General features: G+C 40.7%; 1 protein-coding gene across 5 annotated transcripts; it reads left to right on the forward strand.

The window, feature by feature from the left end:
* Nucleotides 1-842: 842 nt before the first annotated feature.
* LOC134311779 (nuclear factor 7, ovary-like) lies at nt 843-7,976 on the forward strand. 5 transcript variants are annotated; one of them, XM_062993449.1, is made up of 7 exons: nt 858-1,439; nt 5,276-5,371; nt 5,480-5,713; nt 5,809-5,946; nt 6,653-6,665; nt 7,303-7,329; nt 7,429-7,976. In XM_062993449.1, exons 1-7 carry the CDS (start codon nt 858-860, stop codon nt 7,974-7,976), a joined length of 1,638 nt encoding a protein of 545 aa, XP_062849519.1. The 5 variants fall into 5 exon arrangements, with proteins under 5 accessions (XP_062849523.1, XP_062849519.1, XP_062849518.1 ...); XM_062993453.1 differs by lacking the exon at nt 6,653-6,665 and having other exon boundaries at nt 843-1,439; nt 5,809-5,956; XM_062993448.1 differs by lacking the exon at nt 6,653-6,665 and having other exon boundaries at nt 5,809-5,950.
* The last annotated feature ends 7,869 nt before the right edge of the window (nt 7,977-15,845 follow it).

Consider the following 15,845-nt stretch of genomic DNA (forward strand, 5'->3'; position numbering starts at 1 on the left):
GAGGGTTAAGGACCTTGCTCAAGGGCTCAACTGCAGCAACCTGGCATTGGTGGGGCTCGAACCAGCAACCCTCTGTTCACTGGTCCAGTGCCTTAACCACTAGGCTACAACTAGCCCTGATTTGAATGTTTTTGTTTAAAAATAACGTGTTGAAGAGACCCAGTGTCAGTAGGTTTCTGCTTTCTCTCATTTCTTGTAGTATCATCTTGTCTAAATTATTGTCAAAAAAAGAAAATAATAACATGCAAGGTATCTGGAAAGCCTCTGCAATCAACTGCATTTTTCGGGCCATGTGGTTTACTGTTTTAACACCTTAAGCAAAGTGAAATTAACAGATTGATGAGACACTTTGTGTAATGAGCTACAGCTTAAGGCAGTAAATGTTAAAAGCAGTCATGATATTTTGCAGAATCATAATGCATCTCTCATTCTGCATGACCTGTTAGGGAGAATATTTGGTCATTTAAAATAAATTAAAGGAAATAATTAGACCTTTACAATGACTGTTGTTCAGTAAATACATTTTAAATGTAAACAGTATTTACGTTAGTGAATAAAACCTTGAGAATACCACTCCACTAACAACAGAAGTGCTTGGTATCTTGTTTTCTCTGTAATTGTATTGCAACTAACAGCCATACAGCTGCTGTATTGTTTACTACTGTAAACAACAATGTGAGAAACTAAATGATAAGCGATTATAAAAAACTGTGTTTATTTGTGTGTATAGCCTAAATAGATGAAGAGGGGCACTTAGACAGAGGATGCAACTACAAAGTGTAGCGTTATAATATCTGTAATACACATTTTGTTATAAATATTAAAGTTTACAGAGGTCTGTATCTTCTCTATCAGTCATGGCTTCCTCCAGCAGTTTCCTGTCTGAAGATCAGCTCCAGTGCTCCATCTGTCTGGATGTGTTCACTGATCCAGTCTCTACTCCATGTGGACACAACTTCTGCATGATTTGTCTTAAAAAATGCTGGGACACCAGTTCACACTGTCAGTGTCCAGTATGTAAGACAAATTTCCCCAAAAGACCTGAACTACATGTTAACACCTTCATCTCTGGACTGGCTGCTCAATTCAGGAAGCCAGTTCAGGTCAAATCCATTAGCACTGCAGGAGAAACTACCAAATCTCAGGTGTTCTGTGAGGTCTGCAGTGAGAAGAAACATGAAGCTCTGAAGTCCTGTCTGATCTGTATGGCCTCTTACTGTAAGACTCACCTGGAACCTCATGAGAAAGTTTCTTCTTTTAAAAGCCACAAACTAATAGATCCTGTGGAGAACCTGGAGGATTACATCTGTCAGAAACATGAGAGACCTCTGGAGATGTTCTGTAGAGACGACCAGATGTGTTTGTGTCAGGTCTGCAGTGTAGACGACCACAGGTACCACAACACAGTTCCTATAGAGGAGGAGAGTGCAGAGAAGAAGGTGAGAGATCTTATAGATTGAGCTCCAAAATTATTTGCACCTCTGGTAAAGAGGATTTAAAAAGCTTCTGAAAATGTTTGTGATTGATTAATTTAGTCTTAAATTAAAACATTAAAACTAAAATTCTTATTAACAGTGTTTATATTTCATTTGTATTTTTCCCTCCACCTGAGTGTTAAGACCTTTTAGATGGTCCTCCTATACTTACTGTTTTGCTGGGGCATAAATATGGAATAACACAGAGGTAAACTTTCCAAATATACTAATGAGGTAAATGTTTTCATTTTTTTTTAATTTGGTTTGATTTCATAAATCAGACAACGGCTTTAAAATTACACACCTACATATTTATATCCAGTTAGATATATTAAGAAGCAAATAATTGGTAAAATTATAAACGCATGGTAAGGATGGTGGTTACTGAGGCCAAATTTTGAGAATTCTAGGATTTAAGCCTCCCATTGGATAAATACCCACTGCGTGGGTGATTATGTTTCAGCTGGCAACAAGTTATTTAACCCTAACTGATGCACTGAGTGGCTTCTCATTTGTTAAACAACCATGTGGAAAGACACATCCTGTGGTTGTGGAAAATATGTTAATCTGTTTCAGAAGGGTCAAATTATTGGCATGCATCAAGCAGAGAAAACATCTAAGGAAAAGCTGAAACTATTAAAATCAGGTTAAGAACTGTCCAACGAATTATTAAAAAGTGGAAGGACAGTGGGGGGGGGAAACATCATCTTCGAGGAATGATCGTGATCGGCGATCACTTAAACGTTTGGTGAAATCAGATGGTAGAAAAACTCCAGTAGAACTCAGAGAGATGTTTAATAGTGAAAGTAAGAGCATTTCCACACGTACAATGCGGAGGGAACTCAAGGGATTGGGACTAAACAGCTGTGTAGCCTTAGGAAAACCACTTGTCAGTGAGGCTAACCGGCAAAATGACTTTAATATGCTAGGAAGCATAAAGATTGGACTCTGGAGCAATGGAAGAAGGTCATGTGGTCTGATGAATCCAGATTTTCCCTGTTCCAGAGTGATGGGCGCATCAGGGTAAGAAGAGAGGCGGCTGAAGTGATGCATCCATCATGCCTAGTGCCTACCATACAAGCCTGTGGGGGCAGTGCTATGATCTGGGATTGCTGCAGTCGGTCAGGTCTAGGTTCAGCAACGTTATGTGCCCAAACAATGAGGTCAGCCAACTGATGGCATGGGCATATTCCAAGATAACGATGCCAGGATTCATCGGGCTCAATTTGTGAAAGAGTGGTTCAGGGAGCATGAGACATCATTTTCACTCATGAATTGGCCACCACAGAGTCCAGACCTGAACCCCATTGAGAATCTTTGGGATGTGCTGGAGAAGACTTTGTGCAGTGGTCCAAATCTCCCATCATCAATACAAGATCTTGGGGAAAAATTAATGCAACTCTGGACAGAAATAAATGTTGTGACATTGCAGAAGCTTGTGGAAACGATGCCACAGTGAATGCGTGCCGTAATACAAGCTAAAGGCCTTCCAACCAAATATTAGAGTGTGACCTATTTGTTTGGCCAGGCAGTGTATATCTCATATATCTTTTATATATATATATATATATATATATATATATATATATATATATATATATATATATATATATATATACAGTATATATATATATATATATAGATAAATAGATAGATAGATAGATATGTGTATATACAGTGTATCACAAAAGTGAGTACACCCCTCACATTTCTGCAGATATTTAAGTATATCTTTTCATGGGACAACACTGACAAAATTACACTTTGACACAATGAAAAGTAGTCTGTGTGCAGCTTATATAACAGTGTAAATTTATTCTTCCCTCAAAATAACTCAATATACAGCCATTAATGTCTAAACCACCGGCAACAAAAGTGAGTACACCCCTTAGTGAAAGTTCCTGAAGTGTCAATATTTTGTGTGGCCACCATTATTTCCCAGAACTGCCTTAACTCTCCTGGGCATGGAGTTTACCAGAGCTTCACAGGTTGCCACTGGAATGCTTTTCCACTCCTCCATGACGACATCACGGAGCTGGCGGATATTCGAGACTTTGCGCTCCTCCACCTTCCGCTTGAGGATGCCCCAAAGATGTTCTATTGGGTTTAGGTCTGGAGACATGTTTGGCCAGTCCATCACCTTTACCCTCAGCCTCTTCAATAAAGCAGTGGTCGTCTTAGAGGTGTGTTTGGGGTCATTATCATGCTGGAACACTGCCCTGCGACCCAGTTTTCGGAGGGAGGGGATCATGCTCTGCTTCAGTATTTCACAGTACATATTGGAGTTCATGTGTCCCTCAATGAAATGTAACTCCCCAACACCTGCTGCACTCATGCAGCCCCAGACCATGGCATTCCCACCACCATGCTTGACTGTAGGCATGACACACTTATCTTTGTACTCCTCACCTGATTGCCGCCACACATGCTTGAGACCATCTGAACCAAACAAATTATTCTTGGTCTCATCAGACCATAGGACATGGTTCCAGTAATCCATGTCCTTTGTTGACATGTCTTCAGCAAACTGTTTGCGGGCTTTCTTGTGTAGAGACTTCAGAAGAGGCTTCCTTCTGGGGTGACAGCCATGCAGACCAATTTGATGTAGTGTGCGGCGTATGGTCTGAGCACTGACAGGCTGACCCCCCACCTTTTCAATCTCAGCAGTTGGATGTGACGCTGAGCACGTGCACTCAGCTTCTTTGGACAACCAGCGCAAGGTCTGTTCTGAGTGGACCCTGCTCTTTTAAAACGCTGGATGATCTTGGCCACTGTGCTGCAGCTCAGTTTCAGGGTGTTGGCAATCTTCTTGTAGCCTTGGCCATCTTCATGTAGCGCAACAATTCGTCTTTTAAGATCCTCAGAGAGTTCTTTGCCATGAGGTGCCATGTTGGAACTTTCAGTGACCAGTATGAGAGAGTGTGAGAGCTGTACTACTAAATTGAACACACCTGCTCCCTATGCACACCTGAGACCTAGTAACACTAACAAGTCACATGACATTTTGGAGGGAAAATGACAAGCAGTGCTCAATTTGGACATTTAGGGGTGTAGTCTCTTAGGGGTGTACTCACTTTTGTTGCCGGTGGTTTAGACATTAATGGCTGTATATTGAGTTATTTTGAGGGAAGAATAAATTTACATTGTTATATAAGCTGCACACAGACTACTTTTCATTGTGTCAAAGTGTCATTTTGTCAGTGTTGTCCCATGAAAAGATATACTTAAATATCTGCAGAAATGTGAGGGGTGTACTCACTTTTGTGATACACTGTATATAGAGCATGTATACTTGACTTATTGAACTATGCTTTATCTCCACTAAATCTGATTCCGACACGTGTGCAGTTGCCAACTGCATCTTTTCAACTGCACTAGGCGGGTGCATATGCGGATCAGCTTTGTGTATGGAGAGCCACACCCTGATCAACACACTCTTTCCCCGTCTCTGTGCAGGCAGGATCAATCAGCCAGCAGAGATCGTAATTGCATCAGCCATGAGTCCTTTATCAAGCTCCCATCTGTATAAACAACAGTCAGTCATTGTTCATGTAGGTGCCCAGCCAGTTGGCAAAGCTGAGTTTTAAACCAATGAGTGTGAAATGTCAGCTCTGGTGTGCTAGCGTGTTTTACCGTTACGCCACCTGAGTGCCTATTATTTCCTATTCTAGATGTTTCTAAATCTTTAATCCAATAAACCATTTTATATGAAAGTGAGACCAGTTTAGAAGTATAATTATATTAGTACCACTTCTGCAGAATTCCAATCATTTCTGTAAACACAGCTTGTATATTTACAGACTCAGTTGGGAGCAACAAAAGCAGAAGTTGAGCAGATGATCCAGGACCGACTGAAGAAGATCAAAGAAATCAAACATTCTGTAGAACTTAATAAAGTAAGAAAAGCCTTTCATTACTCGACTAGTCCTCGTTTCCAAACATACATGAGAAGAACTGCTATTTCTAATAACACTACATAAATGACTTGATGTTTCTCCTGGTAGAAGAACACAGAGAAGAAGAAAGCTGACAGCATGGAGATCTTCAGAGCTCTGATACGCAGCATTGAGAGAAACCAGGCTGAGATGCTGAAGGTGATGGAGGAGAAGCAGAGAGCAGCAGAGCGTCAGGCTGAAGAGTTCATTAAAGATCTGGAGCAGGAAATCACTGAGCTGAAGAAAAGAAACACTGAGCTGAAGCAGATCTCCAACACTGAGAATCATCTCCATTACCTACAGGTCAAAGTCCCTCTGTTTCATTATAGTAATGCAGCACATGACAGGACAGCACTGGTCATGCTGAGGGATTTCTCCTCTCTCCTGCTGTACTGTAGATTTACCCGTCCCTGTGCAGACCTCCACCCACCAACAACTGGACTGATGTCAGTATTCAGCCTCATCTGGATGTGGAGACTCTGAGGAGAGCGCTGTCTCAGCTTCAGGAACGTGTTGATGAAGTAATGAAGAAGGTTGTCAGTATGGGTAAGTGATTACTATCTGTAAGATCTTGTGAGTTTGAGAAAAGGAATTACTTATGACTTACATGTACCTGGTAATAGTTTAACTGAAGCTGCTGTTATTAGGGTTCCTGCGGCGGCTGGTGAACTTACCCCCAGTTTCTGGCGTCGCAGGAGTTACAGAACATCACAAACAAAGGCCTCAAATAGGAGGCCTGTTAATTAGGGCTGACAACTTACAGCTGTGCCTCGCCTTATTTAAGCAGGCATCGCGCAGACGCCGGTTGTCGCACCTTTTGTTTGCTTTGCTGTGGGTTGCATGAGCACTCACCTTTCTAGGGAAAGAAGGTACCCCCGGGCGTCTCCAGGACAGTCGGGCTTGTAAGCTGCAAGGCTGAGGTAGCAAGGGACTTTTTGTTTTTCCTCACTTAGGGAAAGTTGGTGCGACGTCGCGCAGCCCTCGCGCAGCCCTCGCGCTGTTGTTATTTTTGCCGTTTCCACTAGCCCCTCCTTGCTTCGTTAGCAGGTGGCTAGTCTTAGCAGCGCTACTAAATAATACCGCGTTCTTTAGCCAATTGTTTAACGGGCTTCCTACGGCCGGTGTAGCCGAGTGGGTAAAGTTGTTGCCTCTGATCCCCCACAACGCCGGTTCGAATCGCCCCGTGACTAACGTGTTTTTTCTCCTTTTGTTTTTCTACAGATCGGCTCTTCCCAGAACCAGCTATCAGCGTCTGGTGACACGACCGATCCGAAAACCCGAACCGCATTACTGCGAGTTTCGGTTTCGCTTTTCTCTGACTCGCTTGTCCGGCGTACAGTACTACCACGCTTTATAAGCGCGAGGTTCTTTTAGTTTTTCTAATAGCACAGTGGGCAAAGCAACCACCTCGCACACCGGTTATCGGGGTTCACGGCTCCACTCAAGTGCCTTTTTGTGTTTTTCCTTCTTTTTTTTGGTTTTTCTAGTTTCTCTTTTTGTTCCAGTTGCCTGCTGTGCCTGCAGCTTCAATCGGGGTTCGCTCGATTTGTTTTTTGTTTCCGTTTTTTGCCAATTTTGTTATTTATCTTTGTTAAATAAAACATTTAAGTTGTTCTCCGCATTCTGGGTTCTTATCCTTTCTCCTCAAAACAGCTGTTACTGTTATTGTTTTAATGTGCTTCACATCAATAACACAGTGCGCCGCTGTTAGAAAAGCCAGTTAATTTTCTATTAAAGCTCCTATGAATGTTGGTCACCACACTGTGTGTTGGTTAATGTTCATGTTCCAGCTTCATATTGTGCTTTATAATCATCACTTTAAAATAATCCAGTTTCTAACAGAAATGATTTCTAGCAGTAAATAATTTTGTTCTTTATTTTATTCCAACCAGAACTGAAGAAAATTCAACAATATGCAGGTTTGTGAGCTCTCACTCATCAAATGATGAAATCTAGATTTCTTCATTAATACACACTGTGTAACGATAAAATGGGTGTAAATTGTCTCTTTCTCTCAGTGGACGTGATTCTGGATCCTGATACAGCAAATTCTTACCTGATCCTGTCTGAGGATGGAAAAGAAGTTACACATGGAGACAAACAACAGACTCTTCCTGATAATCCAGAGAGATTTGATTACTGTGTCAGTTTGCTGGGAAAGGAGGGATTCTCCTCAGGGAGATTTTATTATGAGGTTCAGGTTAAAGGGCACACTGAGTGGTATTTAGGAGTGACCAGAGAGTCCAGTAACAGGAAGGGGGATTATACAGAAAATCCTGAAAATGGATATTGGTCTGTGTGGCTGAGAAATAAAACTGAATATAAGGCTCTGGATTCTCCTCGTGTCCCCCTCTCCTTGAAACAGGCTCCTCAGAAGGTGGGGGTGTTTGTGGATTATGAGGAGGGTTTGGTCTCCTTCTATGATGTTGAGAATGAGTCTCATATCTACTCTTTCACTGGTCAGTCTTTTACTGAGAAACTCTATCCATACTTCAGTTCCAGTTTTAATGATGGTGAAAATTCAGAACCACTGATCATCTGCCCTGTTAGTCAGGTTCAAACTTAATAAGTAAATGCAATGTGCAACACCACTGTCTGATTAATATTCTTCTATTTGTTTCTTCTTCTTTCTCTCATTTGTATTTTATTTTTAATTAAAATTAATTAATGAAAATTATTTGCAAAATAATAACAACCAAATAGGAGAAACCTACCAACTAACTGGATCACGTAGAATACAATGGCAACCAGCTAATAACAGTATTTTAACCATGTGGCATATTAAAACACCACAGTAACCAACTAGTAACCTGATTGAAGCTGCATAGGATATTGTGGCCGTGACTTAGCAACACCCAAGCAATCTTAAGGGAACAACCAGCAACTCCCTTCAACCATATAGATTACCGTAGCAACCATCTAGCAACACACTAGTAATTACCAGATATGCCATAGAACCACCTAAGAATGCCCTTGTAACCAGTTGGAATATGTTTGTCTGTATCAAGAAACACTAGCATCCTTTTTGACCTGACTGATGCGTGTCATAGGAGGCGGATGGTCCACGGCTCTCCTTGACCAGAGATATTGTAAGCAGAAGCAGAGTTACAGTTGGAAATGACAAGACTGGAAGAGATGATGGAGGGTGGTGTATGGAAAAATATGCTAGTATTACATGGAGTTTTTTTATGTATTCTGTGATGTTTTTGCACTGAAAATTTTGTCCTTGACGCTCGCTCTGGCTGCACGCTTTCTGTCTGCTCTCCGCTTGCTTTTAGTTTTTAGTTATTTTAGTTATTTTTTATCTTTTATTTCTAAAATATAGAGCTCAATCAGCAGGCACCGACAATAGATCGGCTGGAAAGGCACAGAATTACAGAAATACATTAAACTAGACATTTAGTTAACGGAGTTTTCCACTAGCCGTCAGACTGAACTCGGGCACAGTTATCAGGACTACCATGGCTCCTATCACTACAGCGGGTTCTTCGTGCTGCTCCAACTGCTACAGACTCCTACGGAAAATCGCTGTGCTGGAGACAAAAATGCTCACAATCCTACCTGGAACGGATAGGAGAAATGGTTCCAGATCACTCGAGGGTGAGTCAAAATCTAACACAGAACAACCAGCTAAACTAAGGCTAGACAGCTTAACAGACTTCCCAAAGCTTGACAGAAGTCAATCAAAACAGGGGAACAGAAACGAGCCATGTGAGAGAATAAGTCGGTGGCACAAACTTGGAGCAAAACCAAAAGCACAAAAGCAGCAGGTGGCTGTCTTAATGTCTTCCACGCCAGACTGTTCATCATGGGCTCGGAAAGCTAAAACTATTCCAAAAGCTAGCACAATTGCAACCCGTGGGAAAATAGCAGGGTCGCAACAAAAACCAATCCCTTTGCTGAATCGTTTTGAACCGCTCAGAAATCTGATCGAGGTTACCCCCAGCTGTAATGGTAACGAATCAAAACCAGCGAAGCTGACTATAAAGGGGATCTCAAAGCAGGCTAGCAAAAACACGAGGCTGATTAAGCAGAGGCCCTCGCCTGACGCAGAGAACGCTCCGAAAACTCTGATCGTCGGTGACTCTGCCATCAAGAATATAGGCAGCAGATCAATGCTAACATGCTGTCTCCCAAACGTGACTGTCTCGGAATTAAATGAGGAACTTCCCAACATCCTCTCCCAGCATGGAGCGATCGACCGAATTATTCTGCACGTGGGCAGAAGTGACATTCGCAGAGAGGAGTCAGAAATCTTAAAGAACAACTTCACTGAACTGTTTAATACATTTGAGAAGCTGACTGCTCAGAAGTTCATCAGTGGGCCTCTCCCAGCCCGAGGATCTAATATGTTTTCACGGATACTCAACCTCAACACGTGGCTAAGCAGAACCTGCAATTTGAAAGGTATGGATTATATTGACAATTTTTATTTATTCTGGGGGCGCAGAGAATTTTTTTACCCAGATGGCACCCACCTAAGCAAGACTGGAGTGAAGGCACTAAAGGACAACCTCCATTTTGCTCTTTGCCACCCATCTGCTTGTTGGACTGACTCGACACAATACATGAAGGACCATCAAACATACAATCCCCATCACTAGAAAACACAGCTCAGGCTGAGTTTCTGACTCTTGACGAAAGCTATTACGACCTTCATCATCAGGCAGTGACACAGCAGTCAACAGCAGAGACATCACAGTCATCCTCCAATTTCTCTCTCTCAACAACATCACCTCCACATATGGATTTCACAGAGAAAATGGAGAAACTGGTGTGTGTTGGGACAAAATTCTCACACTCCATCTCAGCCAGTCCACAGGTTTCACCCAAAAAGCCCAGGGCACCCCTTCCCCTTCCCCCCCTTCCTCCTCGTGCTCTGAGGCCACTTCAGCACTGTCAGCAGCAGCCTTGTACTTCATCTCCTCTGGCTGTACAGAGTTCAGAATGTTCAGCGAGTGCTACTGATAGCGGCTGCAGAATACAAAACAATGATAACTCGTTGTGATGTGTTCAGGGTCCTTGCTATAGCAGATATGATACTGACAACAGTTTGGAGAGTAAGCTTGGACCCAGTATGCCTGAAATGTTTTCTATTCCTGTGTTGATTAGAAATAGAAAGAATAGAACGCATTCAGCATATCAAGTCAACCAGTCTAACCTCTTACCTGTACCACGACAACCTCGGGCTGCCCCAGGGGCTCCTGTGGTTCCTTTAAAGCTAGCTCTGCTTAATATTAGATCTCTAGCCAACAAATAATTTTTAGTGAATGACATAATTCTATCCTACAGTTTAGATTTTCTGTTTCTAACTGAAACATGGTTAGCAGAAGGCAGCAGTGCTACTGTTCTTAATGAAACAGCACCAGCAAACTTCAGTTTTATGAATGTGTGTCGAAGTGGTAGGAAAGGTGGAGGAGTAGCTGCCTTATTTAAAGATGTATTCCAGTGCAAAGAGACTGTGCTTGGCAATTTTATGTCTTTTGAATACCTCTGTTTTATTTTGAAGGGTACTCCCAAAATTTTATTTTTAACCATTTATAAACCTCCAAGATACTCTGCACATTTTAAAGATGAATTTACTGAACTACTGTCAGTTATCTCCACTGAGTACAGCTTTTTCATCATAACTGGGGATTTTAACATCCACTTAGATAATAACAAGGACAATAACACCAAAGAACTTTTTGGACTTTTTGACACGTTTGGTCTACTGCAACATGTGAAAGGGCCTACACATACTCGAGGGCACACTCTGGATCTAGTTATTTCTAAAGGTCTTAACATTTCTTCTGTTATGGTCAAGGACTTGGCCCTCTCTGATCATTTTTGTGTCTTCTTTGAAATGCTGATCACTCCAGATGCTCAAACTAGCTCTGTTTCTGTTAAGAAAAGGAATATAAATGAAAGTACTAGTTCTCAGTTTATGGAGGCCATAGCTATATCACCAACTTTAATTGCAGAGTCAGTTGATGGAACTCCTGGATAACTTTAACGTGAAAATATTGACTGTCATGGATGTGGTTGCCCCGGTAAAAGTCATGAAAACGTTGAGCAAACAGAAAGCACCATGGCGTAACACAATGATGGTAATAGCTCTGAAAAAAGAATGCAGGAGAGCTGAACGTAAGTGGAGGAAAACTAAACTTCAAATCCACTATGATCTCTATAAACAAAGCCTTTGTAGTTTTAACTCGGAGTTAGGCAGGGCTAGACTGCTGCACTTCTCTAAGATCATTAACAGGAACATCAACAACACCCGCACTCTATTCAACGTGGTCGACAAGCTTACAAATCCTCCAAAACAGATCACCCCAGAACTTCTGTCCACAGAGAAATGTAATGAATTTGCTCATTTCTTCTGTGAAAACAATCAAAACTATTAGACTGACCATCAACGCCACTCAGTCAAATGATGAAACCATGCTGCCCCTACAGACACCTAGAAATAACATGACTATTATGTCACAATTTAATACAATAGACCAAAAAACTCTGGAGAAAACAGTTCAGCATCTTAAATCCTCGACATGTTGTCTCGACATACTGCCATCTGAATTTTTTTAAACTATTTTTAACTCTGTAAAAACTGATTTGCAACAAATAGTGAATGGCTCACTAGCATCAGGCGTTTTCCCAAAGTCACTGAAAACAGCTGCCATTAAGCCACTCTTAAAAAAGAGAACTCTGGATGCGTCTGTATTAAACAACTACAGGCCGATCTCAAATCTTCCTTTCATAGCTAAGATCGTTGAGAAAGTTGTTTACAATCAAGTCAGCAGTTTTTTGAATTCCAGTGGTTATTTTGACAGATTTCAGTCAGGCTTTCGAGCTCACCACAGCACTGAAACGGCTCTCATAAAAGTGTTAAATGATCTACGGCTGAATACTGACTCGGGTAAAATATCAGTTCTGGTTTTACTGGATCTTAGTGCTGCCTTTGACACTGTAGATCATAGAATACTGCTGGACAGGTTGGAAAACTGTGTTGGACTTTCCGGAACAGTCCTTAATTGGTTCAGGTCTTATTTAGAAGACCGGAGTTACTTCGTCACTATTGGCAGCTGTGAATCTGACAGGGTGGCTATGACATGTGGAATCCCCCAGGGATCAGTTCTCGGACCTCTTCTGTTCAATCTTTATATGCTGCCATTAGGCCAAATGCTACAGGCAAACAACATTGATTACCATAGTTATGCAGATGACACACAGATATATCTGGCTCTCTCACCAGATGATTACAGCCCAATAGATTCACTGTGTCAGTGTCTGGAGGACATCAATAACTGGATGAGCCAGAATTTTTTACAGTTAAATAAGGACAAAACAGAGATTGTGGTGTTTGGCAGCAAAGAAAAGAGGTCTAGTGTCAGTGAGCACCTCAGTTCCCGGGCTCTAAAAACCAAAGACCAAGTCCGAAATCTTGGCGTTCTAATAGACTCAGATCTTACATTCACCAGCCATATTAAAACCATCACCAAAACAGCCTTCTACCATCTTAGAAATATAGCCAAAATCAAGGGTCTAGTGTGCCAACAAGACCTAGAGAAGCTGATCCATGCTTTTATCTCCAGTAGGGTGGACTATTGTAATGGTCTCTTAACTGGACTTCCCAAAAAGACCATTAAACAGTTACAGCTCATTCAGAACGCTGCTGCTAGAGTTTTAACTAAGACGAAGAGTACTGAGCACATCACTCCAGTTCTAAAATCTCTACACTGGCTTCCAGTTAGTTACAGAATAGAATTTAAAGTGCTGCTACTGGTCTATAAATCACTGAATGGGTTCGGCCCAGAATACATCTCAGAAATGTTTAGAGAATATAAACCCAGTAGATCTCTTAGATCCATGGACTCAGGTCAGCTAGTTGAGCCCAGAGTCCAAACTAAACATGGTGAAGCAGCATTTAGCTGTTGGGCTGCATATAACTGGAACAGACTGCCAGGAGATATTAGATGTTCCGCAAATGTAGAAATGTTTAAATCCAGGTGCCTATGATTGAGATCAAAATTTTTGCTATTACCCTCATTTTACCATATTTCTTTTAGTTTTTCATGCTCTTAATAATTCTTTTTATACGTAGAGTAGTGTACATTCTAAATTGTAGGGTATATTTTACAACATTTTCTTTTAATTTTTCATGTTCTTAATTTTTATCTCTCTTGTTTGAATTTCATGTTCTCTTAATTGTAACTAAATGTTTGCAAGAAATCTTTCTGAGGTTCTAGATCTCAGGAATGTTTTAATGCTTTTAATTAACTTTTTTTTTCCTTATGTAAAGCACTTTGAATTGCCACTGTGTATGAAAGGTGCTATACAAATAAACTTGCCTTGCCTTGCCTTGAAAAGTCAAAATAAAAAGTATTATTTGCCATTTATTTGATCATTATTATTTTTATTGCATTGCTTGTGTAATGCTCATCTGTCTGTGTATATTCTATATAATAATTAAGCAATAGAACACAAGAGGAAGAGGAACACACGACCTCAAGTGTTCTATTGCTTTTATACAACAGTTTTTACAAAATAAAGAAAGAAAATAAATCAAAGAAGCCCTGAATTTCATATTAAATATGCTTTAATATTGACAATACCTTCCGCCAAAAAGTAGTTCCATAACGAATATAAAGTTTAACACTACAAAGCAGACATCCCAAGTTGCAAAAACTCATTTCAGGGAGGTAAGAACAAGAAGAAGAAAAATGCAAGAACCTCCAAAGGAAAAAAAGAAATAAAAAACCTCTCGCACACACCAATGGATTATGGGTGATAACAGAACATTTATGAGCTGCTAACTGGGCTATTAAGCTAACTGTTCGCGTTACAAACACATTAATGTACCCTACATAGTGCACTAGATTGTATATCAGATCATGGATTTATGTTCCCTACATAGTGCACTAGATTGTGAATTAGACAATTGGTTATGTTCCCTACATAGTGCACTAGATTGTATATCAGATAACGCATTCATGTTCACTACATGGTGCTCTAGACAATATATTAGACAATTGATTTATGTTCCCTACACAGTGCGCTAGATTGTATATCAGATAACGGATTTAACCCTGTAAGGCCCACTGTTGCAAAATTATAACGTCACTTTTAGCAGTACCAAAATCAAACCTGCAAATGTTTTTTTTAGCCTTGCAATGTCATTGGATGGTAAATTTGTAAATAGGTCTGACCATCAGGCCATGAAGTCATACAACTTGCAAACTTTGCTGGATGCACATCTCCCTCTTTCACTAAAGTGGATATCTCAACACTGAAGTAAGTAAAATCCCTGAATTATTTTTTTTTTTTGCTATTATTAGAATGTCTAGAACATGTAATTACTAAATTATTGTTGAATGCATGCACCAACTTAGATTTTCAGCTTGTTATGTCTTTGTTGTAGTTTTACAACGTTGGGTAAGGATGGTAGTCAAAATGGCATATGCACCTTGCACAATGCATGGGGACATAGCACTTCTCAAATGTTCACATATTGTGAAATACTTACTTATTACTACTAGAAATATAATGTATTTCATTAATTGCAATTTCTAAATGTTTTTTTTATCTGTTTAGAACAGATTTGATTAATTCTGAATGAAAACATGTTTTATTGTTGTGGTATTTCAAGCTCTTCCAGTAGCAGTATTTTATAGCTGTATTTTATCTGTAAAAATACATATACAGCTGTTTTTCTGGGCTTTGTTTGCTCAAATATCTAAAGCCAGACACTGGTCATGTAGGATGGTTATTGTATGGGTGTGGGGACAGGTGTGAATATTCTTGACTGAGTGGATGTAAGTGGTCTGGGGGGTTGTAAGTATGGTGCATTGTTCTAATCAAAGTGGTCTGGGTGTTCCTTTTAGTATGTTGATCTAAGTGATCACACAGTATTGTGTGACTTGAGTGGAATGTATCACATAATTAGCATTCATTTGCATTGAAATGATTCAGACTTTAGCATTCTCTAACTCTTCCCACTATTATTTCCATTCCAGAATGCTACGAGCAAGGAAACGTGTTTACACTGTGAAAGACGTCATTGAAGCTGTCCAAACCGGAGAGAGTGACTTTGAAATAGAATCAGACACCAGCAAATCAAGTGACGAGGAGGTGGATGAGGATGCAGGTCCAGTGGACGAACAGAATCAGACACCCACTGATTGCCCAGCTGATGATGATGAGGACGTTGAGGCAACCAAACCAAGCCAAACAACTCATCAAACTATGCCCCGGGACCGATATCGCTGGCTGAAAAAAGATTTCATGTACAGTCCATGTACTGATTTCTCCGATCCAGATGTCACCAGTGGTGCTGTTTCCCTCCACACACCCCTGGAGTACTTCCAGAGGTTTGTGTCAGAAGACATGATCCAGGCTCTGACAGACAACACAAATGAGTACAGCCTCCAAAAGAACGGCACATGTCTAAATACCA

The sequence above is a fragment of the Trichomycterus rosablanca genome, chromosome 4 (assembly GCF_030014385.1).
Source record: "Trichomycterus rosablanca isolate fTriRos1 chromosome 4, fTriRos1.hap1, whole genome shotgun sequence".
In the NCBI taxonomy this organism is placed as follows: Eukaryota; Metazoa; Chordata; class Actinopteri; order Siluriformes; family Trichomycteridae; genus Trichomycterus; species Trichomycterus rosablanca.